Below are 17,134 nucleotides of genomic sequence, written 5' to 3'. Positions count from 1 at the left end.
TCAAACATAGTCACGAGTCCCTGCTGCGGGAGTGAAATTAGTTGTTGTCGTTTCCCTTTAAACATTTTTCAACAATATAAAATTACCACTAATCCCTGCCGCTGTTGCTTCACATGGCTGAACCCCCCGAGGCCCACGGTGCCGTTCCTTGTCCCGAGAGACTAAAAAGACAACCGAGCTCCAGGAAGTTGAAGAGGACGTTTTCCGATGATGAGGACTCTCCCCCGGGTATTAGGAGCAGTGCTTTGCGGCGGTGAGTCCATCTTTGTTCTGAGACCAAAAGCTTCGGCAAAAACTAGCAGCAGAACCACCAGTGACTGCGGGCATTGGTGGTTAGCAGTGGCTGGCATGCTATCGTACCATACCGTGTTAGCTTTCTGAACTATAACTGCGTCATTTCTTTAACGACGACATTGTGATATTTCAACAGTCCAGAGAGAAACGGCGTTGTTACTCGTGTAATTAAAATACATACTGTACATTTATAGTTTTACATTGTTTGGTAGTGTGCACACGTTTGCTGTTTCGTCGATGCTCCACAAGGTGGCAGCAAAGGCAAATAATTATGCTGCGCCCTGCCACTGTTTTTCTTTTTTTCTTTAATGTTCACCCATTGGTCTAATATTTAATTTGTATGTTTCTGTCAACAGTTTGAAATATTTTTGTTGTCTTTTTGCATTCATGTACAGTCGTGTGTCTTTACCCTGTTTATCCTGTTTAAATCAGCTCATCAGCTCATCATGTGATTCTAGGTCTTAATGCATCTGCTGTAAGTGCTTAACAGATATACAACAAATTAAAGTAAATCACAAGAAAAATTATGAAGTAAATAAATAGTGGAAAAAATAAGTAACTTCCCACTAGGGCTGAACCATTAATCAAAAATGTTATCGAAATAACAATACAACCTACTGCAATTTTCAAATCGCAAGAGGCGCAATATTGTTTAAAGCCAAAATCTGTTGTGTTGATCGATACACATCTTATTACACAGACTGAAGAGAACATCTTTGTTTCTCACAGAGCTGCACATATATCACACAGTAACCATTTTTAAAATATGTTTTTCAAATGAAAATGAGAATAATGATGTAAAAATGACCATTACCTCTGATATCATATCGCTATTCCTGTTATAACCCCCTCCTCTAAAACCGAATAGCTGATTATGGAAATAGTTGACGATTAATTTAGTGATCTGTTAATAATCGATTAATCCGCTAATTTTTGCAGCCCTAATCCACAGACGGTCATTATAGGTAACCTGAAGTTTTCTGCATGCTGGCTTTATTAAAGTGAATCTACATTGACGCTGTATAAAGAGGAGTGCAATAAGCCTTGAAAAGGCAGATGTTTGTCGCTGCCGCTACGTGTCATCATCAACATCAGCAGCCATTTTATGTTATGATGTGGCCCAAATATTATACTATCATGACAACACTCTTTTTAACAGTACATATTTTCAGCAGTAAAAACAGCACAACATCGGGTTTGGCCAATATTGGTTTTAAAATGTGTTATCAACACACCAAGATCCCTCTATATGACTAATGACTATAAACAGTAGGCTGAATAGGCTGCTACCTTCTTGTCTTCTATGGTTGTGCCCTCTACAACTATTTTCTTTTTATGTTTATATATTTTGCTCAATGAAGAAGATTGATATCTACATCTGCTGAGACATGAATGTGTGAAATATCATGTTCATTTCACTACGGAGGAGACTAAATGACCTTTGCAATTGGGCACAGTAGAAGAAAACACCCATATATCAATATTGGTATCGGTTATCGGCCAAAGCACTCCCCATATATTGGCAACAAGTCCAATATTGTGCATTCCTAACAAAGCCATACATTTAATCTATTATCAAAATAGTTTACAAAATTTAGTAATGGGTTAATAATCAATCACTTGTTGCAACTCTAAAAACCTCAATTTCACTAAGAAAAATATGTGTTCGATGTGACTGACTACAATCTGCTAAGCACTCTCGGGTTCAGTTCAACTTTGTAATGCTCTTTTTAGTGTTGTCCTCCATGTCCTCGTGGAGGCATCAGAGTATAGCTGCAATCAGTTATTATCTGATAACTGATTTGATTTAATCTTTGTAAATCAAATTATGTGATTTCAGTGTCTTAAATATGAATCTGCTCTGGTTCCTTTGCTTGTGTTAGTTTGTTCAAAGGTGCCTTGAGATTAGGGTCAAACTAATTAAAATTTTTCATCATATTCTGATATTTTATAAACCAAATATCAATAATATAATATAAGTAAACAACAGAGTCATCGATAATGAAAATGATTTGTCCGTGCAGCCCTAGATCAGAGGGACAGATGGAAAAATAGTTGATTGTTTATTTTCATCCACAGGTCCTGTCATTGGATTATTAATTGTCTCTCTGTATCTGAAACTCTCTGCTGATATTTACACGGGTTTTATTGCATTCCATTTCCAACTCTCTTGTAGAATCTGTCATTTATTTAGGTTTCTTTGAAGTACGGGACGTTTTTGTTTGTTTGCATACAGCAGCAGAAAAGGACATATAAATGGAGAAGATATGAGTTTTAGCAAACAAGCATAGTTTATTGCTGCATCTCTGTTTAAATAGTAACCTTTGAAATTTCTAAGGAGGAAAGAAACCATGTGATCAGGCAATGTTTCTCGAACGTTTGTATTATTTTCCAAAGAAAAATAATAATGTAATGTCCTCAGTGTATTTGCCATACCTACGACCAGGGTTTGAACACTGTCCCAGAGCTCATTCACATCGATAAAAGGACATTTTTCTGGCGAGCTCTCAAACTGTTGGCAAACATCATAGTAATCAGTACATTCTGGGATAATAATAATAATAATAAAGCCCCCAGAGCAATTCTGCTGAACCCTTTTAAAAGGCTTTCCATGCTGTGTGCCAAAGTGTCCCAGCCCTGCCCAGTGCCCGACTGGCTCGGCAGACAAACATGGAAAGAACATCACCCAACATTTGACCTTTTAATAAAAAACAAAATTTATGGAGGGGGAAAAAACATAAATGTCGAGTTAAAGAAAATAAGGCTTGGTTTCCCAAGTGAAACTGGCATTCCATATACTTGACTGGCCATGGGTGTTTTTTTTTAAATTTTGAGTGGTGGTGTTGTTACCAAGCGTGTGCAAAATTCAACCATGAATTGGGCATAGTAAGTTTACTGTCCATGTAAAGCAGAGTGATTCAAATTACAATAAGTGGGCAGAGAAATATAATATGAAAGTTGTTGGTGTGTGTATTTATTTTTTTTTTTTTACCTAAAATGGAAACACTTTTCACTTGACTTAATATAACGGTTAATAAACAGCAGCAATGACTCCAGGAGACCGTGTTAATGATTCTCTTTCTGCCAGAAACATGGTAATATGTGAGAGAGTGTGTATTGGTATCAGGAGGTAATGCACAGGAAGGACATGTGTGTACAGGTGGAGTCAGTTTCAGTGTTGGCCAGCTTTAACAAACAAAGGCAGGGCTAGTCGGGATGCTCATCCACTGACTCATGGGGAGCACTTACCAGGTACAGAAACAGAAACGACCTTTGTCCTAGGTCTTCCGGTAGAGAGAGAGGAATGTGTGTTGATGGCAATCAGGTATTCATGAAAAGTCACACACATGGGGGTTAGCAGCTTTCTAAGTAATTGACTACATGTGAAATGAGACATAGCAGTGTTTTCCCTTGAAATTTGTTCAGTAGCAGGTGTGTGAAATCGTCCATGTAATGCCATTCCCGTATTTGTGTATGTCAGCCAAATCCTGACATGACATGTCATTTTGTCCAAAAATCAAGTTCAAACAAATATAATGTGACATGTTATTCCTTCAAAGACAATACAATCACTCCTTAACCCCACACATGCGGAATTGGATTGTAACTGGAGGGTCGCTGGTCCAAATCACAGGACAGGTCAAGGGCTGGGGTTGAAGACACTCATTGCGCTGCCTGTCTGTGATGCTTCCTCTGCTGCCTCATTCAGGTAGAGCTAATAGCTAAGCTAACAGCCACAGGTGACTTCCACAGATTTGTTGGTGTAGAAGTAAAAACTTCCAAACAACGTTTTCCAGATGCTTCAGGTTGCATTTACACTGCAGATCTTGATGCTCAATTCTAATATGTTGTCTTTTTTTATTTAATTTTTTTTGGTAGGACCTGCTTATCTGCATGTATACTAGTTAACGTTTATACTAGGAGACAACCCACTGGATTGGCCTAGCTACTGACCACCAAATGGTTTAGTGCTGCAGCTAAATAATATTGAAAAATGTTGATCAGTGTTTCCCAAATCTCAAATGTCATGTTTTGTCCACAAACATGAATGTTTTAGTATTAATGATTTCTTTGTCAAATGGAGCAATGAAACCTGAAATCATTCACATTCAAGAGGCTGAAAAATCAGAAAGCTTATTGGAATTATTAAAAAAACCCAAAACACTCAAACCGATTAATACATTATCAAAATAGTTGATGATAATGAATAATCGATTAATAGTTGCAGCCATACAGTGGTAAGTAGGCCTAAACTGAAGGGAAAGTGATTTTATTATTCAATTTAGAAATCCTTGCCTGCCTCCATCCTCCTTTGTACCCGTTGAAAGAGAGTAATCACAGATGGTGTACACGTATATTTACGTCATTCACCGCTGACTTATTTTTAAGGATGCACAAGTTCCATTGATGGGGTTACATTGTGGATGTATAGGCACATTATTTGATTCATATCTGATTAATTTCCACATAAGAATGAGGCCTGAAACCGATCTGACGATATCTGAATCCCTTTGTTTTTTTTCCCTTCTTACTCCATCATGGATTATGTCTGATTTGTGCCACATAGGAGGAAGAAATTAGCATTAGGCCCACAGTTTCCAACAAAACTTCACTTGGTGATAAGTCAAGAGGGCATTTAAAATGGCTTTAACCCCAAGCTGTGCTCACAATGACAACTGCTGGACCACACAGTTATTACTTCAGACAGTGTGATGTGCTTCTAGGCTGTATATTTTATACTTGAAAGGGATTTTAAGATTTGAGTGTGTGTAATTGTGATAAGGTCCCCTTTATTATGTATTAGCCCCAATGTAGAAAGCACAAATTCCGATGGTGATGTAATTATGTCACTCAGATATGAGAACGCAGTGTGTGCATCTACTCTGACATATTTACTGCCTTACGAGACCCCTTCAGCTGTACAGAACAGTGCACATAAAACGGAAGATAAAAAGAGTTCTCGTACTCTTTGAAGAATTCAGTTTCAAATGTTGAGTTGTTGCTCATCTGTCCACAGGCAAATTATAAAAAGTAAGTGGGGATTAGGTTTCTCTGTCATTCAAAGACACTTTGAAAGAATACAAAACTGTTGACGTATACACTCTGGCTGCTTGAACGGCTGGTGGGATGATCTCACCGTCAGCCAGGCCAACTTTGTTTTCACAAGTTAAAAAGCGGACCTGAGAATTGGAGCATGGAATAACTGCATTATGAATTGATCTCAAGAAATTCATGAAGACATCAGACCACAGAAGCTCCTTGATATACAGATAACAGTGTAGCACAAACTGAAACAGCCCGATTAAAAAGCATTCAATAAATGTTAGGAACAATATATTTGCACTAGAGTGTAGTATTTAGTATTGTTGATTATATCTCGTGCTAATGCTCCATCTTGATTTAAACAATCACACAGTAAATATTGAACCAAAGCTTGAATGAAAAAATGATTTGCAAATTGCAGAAAACATATAAAATATGTCATATGTGTCTATGGAAAGTTTCAAATTTCAATGTTACTAGGTCTGCATCTGATTTCTATTTTTGTTAGTCATTAGTCTGATTATTAGTTTATTTTCTCAGTTCATATTTTTATATATAAATGTGACAAATTGTATAGTATATCTAGTAGCCCAGAAATATCACATTAGGTTAAAATATTAATACAACAATTTCTTTCCCCCAATTAAGACAAAAATAACTAAAGTGATGATTTGGTTTTAATTACTACGTGCCGTTTTAATCTGATAATATGGGGTACACCTGTAATCCTTAAAAAGAGGTATTATACTGTACATGGTCTACAGATTGACATCATGGGCTTTTGAGGATACTTCATTAAAACAAACAACCCCTGTTCAGCACTTTGACAGTTAAGTCTAAACAACACCTGCGGTGATCTTTGACCCTTAAAGTGGCCCCTACAGGACACCCAGGCAGCTTGTCCTTTTCCTTCCTTTTGTACTTATTGTTGTTCTCCTACGACACATGCTGTTATGTAAAACACCTTGCAGGAGCATCAGTGCAGACATGGGTGGTCCAAGAAGGACCAGCTAATATGTGTGTATTGGTGCTCAGTTCAGCCTCTACTTCCTTGTTTTTATTTTACTGTCCTGTCTGTGTCAGTGTTTTTGATATCACATAAACATCTTAATGTGTTTCTTGTGGATTTTAGTGGCATATTTTTACCCTGAGCTCCCCAGAGACCACTTGTTAACAAGCAGTGACTTTGTTGCCAGGAACCAGCCTGAGACATGGACACTTGCTCTCAGGCTTATCAAAAAAACATTATATTTACCACATACTACCTGCCTGGAAACTAAAGATTGTAAAGTTGTAAAGTTTGTTTCATCATGGGGACAAAGAAGCTGCTGCCTTGTTTAATAAGGTTGGGTCTCTTATGTAAATCCGAATGAAGGATTTCATACACAAAATAACACTGATGATGATTGAGGCAACAGTGGATCAACAACTCCTGTGTGCTGTTGATTTTCTCTATGGACTTTGGTGTAGGGAGCGACTGGTTTACAAAGCAGCTCAAGTTTTCCTGTCGAGGACAGTCTTTCTAACATCAAAGAAATGCAGCTAACATATACTTACAGTGTCGTAGACATAAGCAAACTTTTGTTCAAGTGGCTACAACATTTTACAAGTTTTTCCTTACCTCCCGGCATTCTGTCTATATACAGTGGAGGAAATAAGTATTTGATCCCTCTCTGTTTTTGTAAGTTCACCCACTGACAAACAGTGGGTGAACCCCTATCAAAACATTACTAAGTTCTTGATGGAGAAACCCTTGTTGGCAAGTACAGAGGTCAGACGTCTCTTGTAGTTGATCACCAGGTTTGCACACATCTCAGGAGGAATTTTGCTCTTGCAGATCCTCTCCAAATCCTTAAGGTTTTGAGGCTGTTGCTTAGCAACTCGAAGCTTCAGCTCCCTCTTCAGATTTTCTGGGTCTGGATACTGGCTAGGCCTCTCCATGACCTTAATGTGCTTCATCTTAAGCCACCCCTTCGTTATGCCGTGGCTGTATGTTTTGCTGGAAGACCCATCCCCAACCCATTTTATGTTTCCTGGCTGAGAGAAGGAGTTTGTCACCCAGGTTTTCGCGGTACAAGGCCTCGTCTATGTTTCCCTCGATGTGGTGAAGTTGACCTGTCCCCTCAGCAGAGAAACACTCCCAAAGCATAATGCTTCTACCTCCATGCTTGACAGTGGGTATGATGTTCCTGGGGTCATAGTCTGAATTCCTCATCCTCCAAACACAGTGAGTCGAATTGATTCCAAAGAGCAGGATTTTGGTCTCACTTGACCACATCACCTTCTTCACATCATTCTCTGAATCATTCAGGTGTTCACTGGCAAACTTCAGACGGGCCTGTACATTTGCCTTCATGAGCAGGGGCACCTTACGGGCGCTGCTTGATTTTAATCCATGACGGTGTAGTGTGTTACCAATGTATTTGGTCTTGCCCATGATGGAAAGGTTGTGTCTGATTGATGTCTTTTATACAGCTAACAAGTTGAGACAGGTGTCTTTTATATAGGTAACAAGTTGAAATTAGGAGTACTTTATTAAAGTGAGAGGACTAGTCTGTGGGAGCCAGAATTCTTTATTGTTGGTATGGGAACAAATACTTATTTCACTCAATGAAATGCAAATAAATTTGTATCTTTTTTTAAATATGATTTTCTGGATTTTGTTTTTGATATTCTGTCTCACTGTTAAAATCAACCTACCATTAAAAGTATAGACTGTTAATTTGTTTGTTAGTAGGCAAACCTACAAAATCAGTGAGGGATCAAATAATTATTTCCTCAACTGTGTGTGTCGGTACCTATTGCAACCAAACCTAAAAAAGCTTTAACTTTCATATTTAGCAGAATGTACAGTATGCCCCATCTGCATACCTTTCTTAAGCCTGGAGTCAGATAAGACATCTTTCCAAGTTAAACACTTGCTTCACATCACAGTATTCAGTATTCAGTAATTGAGACGCGGAGCAAGGAATTTATTATGTCACACGACTATTCATGGTATTTAAATGGACAATTGACACTTAACAGTTCCTGTTTGGTCACTGTCACAAAGATGCAGCAATAGAAAGTCAGGACACATTTACTGTGGTTATGTCGTAAGAAGTACTTCTGTGTGCAAATTAGGTTTTATCCATTTTTAATGCTGTTGTCTGCATTGTTTAAACTAGATGTAACATAAATATTGATATAGACACTCATTGATACCTCACCACTGATCAATGAGAAACATGTACCATTTAAGTACCTGTTCTTGATACCATCACTAAGGGCCCATTTGTACTGCATTTTCATCGCTGTTTTACGCTCCGTCCCAAACGTTATGTTTGTCACTACCCTACATACCACCATGCATTTTTTGCATCGGTATGGACCTTACGCAATGCTTCCTTGAGAGGGCAGTGCCAAGTTGCAGGCATTAACAAACATGGCGGTCATTGAAGAGGTTATTTTATTGTGCTTGACCCGAAGTAGACGGCAATGTAAGTGGATTTCACAGCAGAGGAATGTAAGGCCACTTAATGTAGGTCGTCTCAATAATAGGGAATATTACTCGTTGGTTGACGAGTGGCATTTTCAATATTTCTGTATATACATGGCACCTTTTGACAACTTCCTTCATTGCATAGCCGCTTGAATTAAAAATGCAACGTCCCACTGCACGCCAGTGTGAAGCAGAGTGCCTGGCAGTCATTCTGTTTCCTGGCTGCAGGGATAAGCCACTCTGGCAGCCAGTTTTCCTGACTGATTGGCCTTTTGACTGTACACTACCCCCATCATTTCCAATGGTATTGCTCTGTTTCACCAGTCATCGTAAGCTTTCCTGCGATGTGCACAATGATGGATATAAATGGGCCTTAACTTGTTCTAAATTATGTTGTCACCCACCACTGAGTCATATTCAGGGGTTTTGAAATGCTATGAGAAGTGCTGCAGCTGCCTGCACCGCTAACTGTAGCACAGCTGTCCGTCTAACTGGATGAGTGCCACCTGAAGCAACAGTAGACGAGCTGCAGTATGACTGGAATGGCTCAGCCTTACGAGCAGCACTTGTTGGACACACACGCAGAACAAGTGTTTCTGAGCAGCTCGGCATTCTCCGGATGCTGATAGCCTTTGAGGTCCAACTACGTAAGACCAACAAAGACATAAATACGCAGTTATTATAAACTGTGCTGCTGACACCATTTACAATCGCGTGGCTTTCATATTCAGGTCATTAAATGTGAGCAGTGATTCACTGTATTGTCATCATGTTTGCAGAAATACGATGAGCTATCATAGTAAGACTTCCTTTGAACTTGCCACGCAGTGTCCAAACATTTCATCTTCAGATATTTTAAATTCTTAAGTCCAGGAAACTGTGACTTATTGATAATCAATGTTTCCCAACCCCAAAATGATGATGCAATATTCAGGTTACTGTCACAGAGCAATAAAGAAACCAGAATATATTGACGTTTTACACTATCATCCACTATTTCTATTAATTATTTATTGGTTTGAATGTGTTATTTAATTAAAAGGTCTCTCCAATTTTTAGCTTCTTAATTATGGTAATTTTCTGTAGAGGTAGGACAAATTCTTAATATTTTTTAACAATCTGCAAGCAGGATCATGCTTTAAACATTGGCTGCACTGATTCCCAAAGATCAGCACCAATCAGTAGAAAACTCTCTTGTCAAAGGCTAATGACAATCTGTAGTTTCATTACGGCTGCAACTACTTATTGACTAATTGTTATCAATCGATAATTAAATTAGTATTAAATAGTTATCTGGTTTCTTTGCTCCATATATCAAAGAAATCACTAAAGCTTCATAATTTTGGAGGTTTGGAAAACACCAATCCAAATTTTCAATGCAAAGACAAATAAATTGATTACGAGAATAATTGTTAGTGGTAGCCATTTGACGCTTATGACATCATCTTGAGATTCTCTTATAAGCACAGATTAGTCTGCCATTTTTAGACTTTTCTAGTTTAGTCTAGGATCACTGGTTTTTATGGTAACTCGTTAAATTTTTTAATTCCCATTTCAATTGTCTACATGGTGTCATGAGTGAAGGAAAGGAAGCAGTCCCCTCTCTGTTTGCAGTCTGTGTCAAGGCAGAACAAAGTGTTTGTGATCTATTTGCTTAGTTTCCAAGTTGCAAACTTACTCAGCCATGTATGGCAGTCTGAGAGACACTCTCCTCATTCAAAAAGTTTAGTTTTAACACTGTGATTGTGCTACAATCAGAATCTAGCCAGTACAGGAAGGGGCCTATGGAGCTGCATTGAAGATTTTTCTTGATGGTGTGTGACCATCAATTCACTGAGTGTCTGGTGTTGTGTTTTTCCACCTCATCATAATACGTTTAACAGGTTGGGTATCAGTTGTTTGCCAAAATGGGGTTTTACATTAAACTTTGGAAAGGCGGTTCTACTGTGGAGACCCCAAAAAAGGCAAACCTCTGCCATTTTAGAATACCCAAATATAAAGAGAATGCCATCTAGATCTTGAGGAGGGATGACAGTGCCATATAAAGGACCCCCCTCTTCAAATGTCACAAGGGTCTGAGGACAGATTAGTGGTTGAAGAGGCTTATTTCAGGGAGCGGAGCTGTAGTCATGTCTTCTTTGCCCCTTTGACTGTTTTGGATTCTTTCCCTTTATTTCTGGGCAGGATTGGAGAACAGTCCTGAAACTACACCATGCTGAGGCTGTGGTAGGTAACAGGTGGTGAATGTTTTCTCACTACACCTTGAACTCACTAAGCTACTGCCTTTGCTCACTCCTTGCCTGGGACTTTAAGGCTAGGGTGGATTCTACACAAATGGATTTGGTGTTAATTAAATGGACTCAACATGTTATTTTATGTTCACAGCACAGTGGGATGACTTTTTTGAGGCCAGTCTTAAAATAGGAGTTGGATGGTGATAGTAGATGGTGTTTTTTTTTTTATTTCTTCCCCTTATGGTGTTTTTTTTATGTTGCTAATCATACAGGTCACTGCGAAGAGGAAGCTCCTTCACCTTCCTCACCCCAGGACCACAATGGGACTTTAGTCTGGTAAGTACACGCCTCATATTTTCCAATCAAAACAACCTACAGCACAAAATGTGAAAAGTGCAAGATGGCCTGTTGCCAACATGTAAAATGCAAAGCAGAAATGAACTTGATATTCCTGCATTTGCTTCATATGTGATATACAGAGTATGCACTGTGTATACAATTTTCACAAGCATCTTCACATTTGTCTGTGTTGGCTTCTGGCTGACTTCTCTTCTTTCGTGCAAACTGGTACTACACTACACACTAGAGCCGCTTCCCATCATAACAACATCGCTCAGCTTTAAATCTCACCCGCCGTGTCCAGGAAATGGTTTGCTGTTCACCATCACAGAGATGACAGGCAGATAAACTATGCAGCCTGCAGGGCTAATGTGCTTGCTTACACTGATTAAAGGTGATTCTGAATATTAAAAAAAGAGAAATAATGGTGACCAAGTGTAACTGATTTTCGTTTTTTTTAGCAAATAGAACTCCAAGAGGTTCCTCTGTACTTGTGCAGAACCCCTTCAATGTACGCCTTATTTTCTTACATATCTCTTGCATTTCTTATACAAACAACATCAAAGTCAGCACTTGAAGCCTGTCGAGCAAACCATTCGACAGATTAACAGACTTTTAAAGCAGTTATTGTCGGTGAAGTTAATCATTAGACCAGGGGTCTCAAACCCAAATGAGCTGGGGGCCACTGCTGGCACTGTCATCTCAGTGGGGGGCCACTTCAGTGTTTGAGACGGGTATCAAAAAAAAAATCACAAATATTTCTGAAAACAGGGTTTATTTTCAAGTATTGTATGATAATATTACAAAACTATTAAAGCACTTCTGTTCATATTGTCTTCATATTAAATAACAACACAAAAAAGAACTCTAGCTTTGTATGCACATTTTAACAGTTAGTGCAATTTTTATCTTAAAGAACCTATTTTAACATTTCACTCAACAGACAAATCGCTTCTGAGTCCATTTGCGCTTTATTTCTTGCCAGATACCTAGAAGCGCTTCTGTTCACATAGCTGAGCTGTATTTACTCGATGGACGTTGCAGTTGAAACTGAGTACAGCCTCAAGATGAGCATCTGTAAGCCTTGACCTGTACTACTTGCTTTTATTAAAGTTCATAGTAGAGAACAGTTTCTCACACACATGTGCTCCCAAAAATGAAGGAACTCTCCAGTCTTGTCTGCTTTTCCCTGTGCCTCTCTGAATTTAGTTTTCAGTTCACTGTTGCACTGTAAGACAATGAGTTCAGTTTGCATCATGCTGGGGACACTCTCCACATCAGCTGAGAAGGGGTCTGCAAACAGCTGGAAAGTGTCATGGTGACCCTTGAAATCAGCAAATCGCTCATCAAACTCTTGCTGCAGGTTTTCAATAGCAGAGACTTATTATTTATTATTAGGTTTTTTTAAAAATTTTAATTGCACGCAAAATTATTCTTGTAATTGTGGATAACAAATAAATAAAAATATACTTGAAGGGCTGAATTGCATTTAACTTTTTACGTCAAGATGCGGGCCAGATGTAGAATTAGACTCAGTTAATTAAAAAGATTGGTTCACAGATGAAAAATTCAACTGGATGCAAACAAAATCTATCTATGGAATTAGATTTGTGTCAGTATTATCAAACACTTTTCACGTAGCAAACAAAAATTAACCACAAAATCAAAATACACGAATTGCCAATCAAGTATCGATTTAATAACTCAAAATTATTGTATTTTATTTGTCTGAAAATACACTTTTTGTTTGCAATGATTGGGATTTCACTTGCTCCGACTCGTTTGCATTTGCTCTCCAAACTTGCAAACAGCTCAATGGACCGGACGTAGACACAGTGTAAATAAGATGGATAACATAAGATTATTTAGTTTGTTTAATAAAAGGACAAGGATAGACCTGTTCTATAGGAAAGGTAACCTTGAATTAATTATGTTGTGATCTGGCGCAATATACAAAATAATCCATCCATCCATCTTCTATTGCTTTATCCTCCACATGAGAGTCATGGGGGTGCTGTGCCAATGTCAGCTGACATAGGGCAATAGGTGGGGTACACCCTGGACAGATCACCAGTCCATAGCAGCACCACACATAAAGACACACACAACACTGTAAAGTAAGGCAGCCTTCAGATGTCCAGACTAGAAAAATGCTATATAAATACTAGGGATGCAACAATATTCGGTATTTTACTGAACTGTTTGATATGCCCTGTTCGGTTCAATACACAACGGCAAACAGCGGTATTTCGGTATGTCTCGGCCGGTCACAAAACTTTATCAAAACTTTGTACAGCCGCGTATGCTGTGCGATTAGATCCACTCAGAAGCAGAGACATGAGAGAAGCGCTGCACTGTTCCGGCTCAGTGTTCATGCCACCTTCAGAGCCAATCCGAACTTCGCTGAATTTCCCTCGAGCCAATCAGTGCTGAACAGTGGCGAATGAGCAAGACTACGAAAAAAGGTTGAAGAGGCACCATTTTCGTTCAGCGTAGACTACGATGTGAAATGGATGGACCACATGCGGGACTCAAACACACAGATTACCCGTTGGTACCTGTCCATGCAGCCATACCGCTATACCATCAGCCATATCCCTAGGCGGAGCAATGACACACACACACACACACAAACACACACATACGAGGACATTGATACATCACAATATGTTTTCATCTATATAATCACAGAAACAGAGACGGAAAACAGACCAAAAAAACTCCAAACACAAGATGAGGAAAACGAAGATAGTGACAGTGAATGTAGGCAGAGAGGTGGGATCATGTCATCATCGTTGACCAATAGTAGCGTATTTGTTATCTACACAAAAACACAAGGGTGGTGTTTTGAGATATTTGGTAAGATTTTACGATAAGAAAAACTTGCCCCAACCGTTCCATTTTTCTGTACCCTTCCTTTGGGGAACCAGAGTAATGGTACGGTACTGGTGGAGATAGACCCACGACAGTCAGTCAGTCAGTCATGATTGGGTGACCGGAAAGGGTCACTCCTGTGCAATCTATTCTTATACAAAGTGTGACAAACTGAGCAGAAAAAGAATCAGCTGCTCTGTTGTGTCGTGTTCGATGTCATTGTTAGTTGGCGGCGCACTGGTACGACCACCCACATGTGTTTTCGCTGATGCGGGCATCAGGCCCAACGCACACTCCACCTACCAAGTAAAGGTACTGTTGTCAGCTGAAACGCGAGCCTGACCGTGGGCTTTATCATTCTGCTGTTCAATATGCTGCATATCAGAGTATAATCAAATTGTATTCTTGATTTTATAACTGTTAATTGTTTAACCAAGTACAAAAACACAGCCTTATATTTACATTATTTGTAATGTAAAGGCTACAGTGTACAGGTCAGCAATCACTGTCAGCAGCTCATTGTCTGATGAGCGTGCGTGTTTAGCATAAACTCTCCCTCCAAGTTAAATATTGCCTTGAACTCCCGCCTTGAGCGATTAAAAACGACACGAGTAATCTCTGTGCAAAAACAGACCCAGTGGGGGGAAAGGGAGAAGAAAATTATACACCCTGTTCCTCCCTCCTTTGGAAATCCCTCAGTTAGCAGCTCGTAGATGAAGTAATATGCTCCAAGCAGTGACTTGTTCAAATTGGCTGGCTGGGTTCAATGTAAATACTCTGACTCAACAAAGTCACACACACACGCACTTTCTGAGGCTATAGTTTTTGTAGGCTCCCTTTATTACTCATCGTGACTGACAGATTCTCTTTGTCACACAAATGGAGAACGATGTCAACACATGACAGGGAGACAAAGAATCGGCCAAGATGAAGAGCAGTCTCACTACACATGCATTTCAACACATTTTAAGAAACACACAATGAAGTTGTGTGTGTTTTCTTTTTTTTGCTTTCTGCCTCTAAATACAGGCCTGCTGAGAGGTTTGCCGTCTGCCACAGTGACGATAATATCATACGTTACATAGGTGTTTCATGTTACCATGACCTCATCAGCGGTTCAGAGAAAAAAACTAAATCCATCCTGTGACCTGACAACCTGCTTGTCCTGACCCAGGCATGCATTACATATGAGCAAAAGAAGTGCCAGCACAGTTTAGTGTGAGGAAGGTTACATATTTACTCTGTGGACAGGATCAGGTTGTCTTAAGAAGGGCTATAAATAAAGATGACAACAAAGGGGAGAAAACAAAAAGGAAGGTTGGAGAAAGGGAAATGGGGGTTCTTTTATCTCAGTGGAACTGTGACAGAATGACAGTAAAGTCTATGAATTACTGACAAGGGGGAGTGTACACACTTCCATTCAGGATGCATGGAAAGAAAAGTTCATGTTTGGAGTTGCACTGCTTACAAGAACAAAATTCAAACCAGCTTTTAACACCAACAAAAAGCACACCCAAAAACATCTATGCCTGATTAAAACTACAAAATCTAAAGATTATGTTAGCCACGTTTTCTTGATGCTACATAAACAGAAACCTTTTTAATATCTTTGTAAATTGGTCATTCTTTGGCACCAAATCCCATGGAAAACATTGATTTTACATTACATTACACACACAGAACTTGTTGTTCCACTTCTGTTGTTCTCTATCATTAAGTTAAAAGGTGTAATTTTGTGACAAAACTTTTTTCTGATTTATCCAAGTGGCACCAACTTGCCAAACAAAGCAGCAACAGACCGCCATTTGGAAAGACTGTATGAAGGGGAAGCAGTCCTATTTTTAAGGTTTTGTAGACATAAGCTAGTGTAAATTTAATTGGGTTTGTTAAGTCCCCGGGCCCCGGCTGGAACAGGGGCCTTTCTGCATGGAGTTTGCATATTCTCCCTGTGTGTGCGTGGGTTTTCTCCGGGTTCTCCGGCTTCCTCCCACAGTCCAAAAACATGCAATTTGGGCATTAGGTAATTTGGACACTCTAAAATGACCTTAGGTGTGAATGTGAGAGTCAGTGGTTATTTTTTTACATTACATTACATGTCATTTAGCAGACACTTTTATCCAAAGCAACTTACAATGGAATTGAGTACGATCAGCCAGGGGTGGAGTCGAACTTGCAACCGTTGCGACCATGATGTCTTTCGCACACAGGGTACCTGTCTTAACCACTGAGCCACTCCACCCCCATTTGTCCGATGTGTGGCTTGCGATGGGCTGGTGAACTGTCCAGGGTGTACCCCGCCTGTCGCCCTGTATCAGCTGAGATTGGCACAACACCCCCTGTGAGCCTCATGTGTAGGATAAAGCGGTAGATAATGGATGGATGGAAACCACTAAATCTGTTTTTCTCTGCTTGCCCAAGTTTCAGCAAATGTTGCAGGACTATATGTTATTCTCTTATTATCTGTTATCTCTTTAATTATGTCTTTAATTATCATTTGGAGCACAGATGGGGCATAGACATTAATGGTGCATTTCCACAGGCTCTACTCGTCCTGCCACGGCACGGCACGATATGGTTGCATCTCCACTACAAAAAAGTCCCTACTTAACGTGGGCGGAGTCATCACTGCACGGCTGAGTGAAACTGCGGTAACTTTGTTTTATACGCGACACACACCCACACACACACACACACACACGAGTGACTAGTGACTTTACACCACACTTATGTAGTTGTTGGAGATTAACCCACGGAGATTAACCAGGCTTGATTTCTGTCCACACGTGGAGTACAGCCTCCTACTCCACAGACTACAGAGGCAGTGGTCTGTGGCTCGCGATCAGCGGCGCTGTCCCTAAATACACCACTC

General features: G+C 39.6%; 1 protein-coding gene across 2 annotated transcripts in view; it reads left to right on the top strand.

Moving 5' to 3' along the window:
* Positions 1–15: 15 nt before the first annotated feature.
* net1 (neuroepithelial cell transforming 1) overlaps positions 16–17,134 on the top strand; it is a 37,668-nt gene continuing 20,549 nt past the window's right edge. The window contains exons 1-2 of one of the 2 annotated variants that reach the window (XM_058624499.1): positions 16–253; positions 11,325–11,388. In XM_058624499.1, coding sequence (XP_058480482.1) covers positions 114–253; positions 11,325–11,388 — 204 coding nt within the window. In that variant the 5' untranslated portion in view covers positions 16–113. Of the gene's footprint in view, positions 254–11,002; positions 11,045–11,324; positions 11,389–17,134 lie in introns of those variants that run through there. The other variant, XM_058624500.1, reaches the window with a different exon arrangement.

The sequence above is a fragment of the Solea solea genome, chromosome 3 (genome assembly GCF_958295425.1).
Source record: "Solea solea chromosome 3, fSolSol10.1, whole genome shotgun sequence".
Lineage (NCBI taxonomy): Eukaryota > Metazoa > Chordata > Actinopteri > Pleuronectiformes > Soleidae > Solea > Solea solea.
The sequence above is the reverse complement of the archived record's forward strand: the minus strand, read 5'-3'. Positions and strand labels throughout refer to the sequence as shown.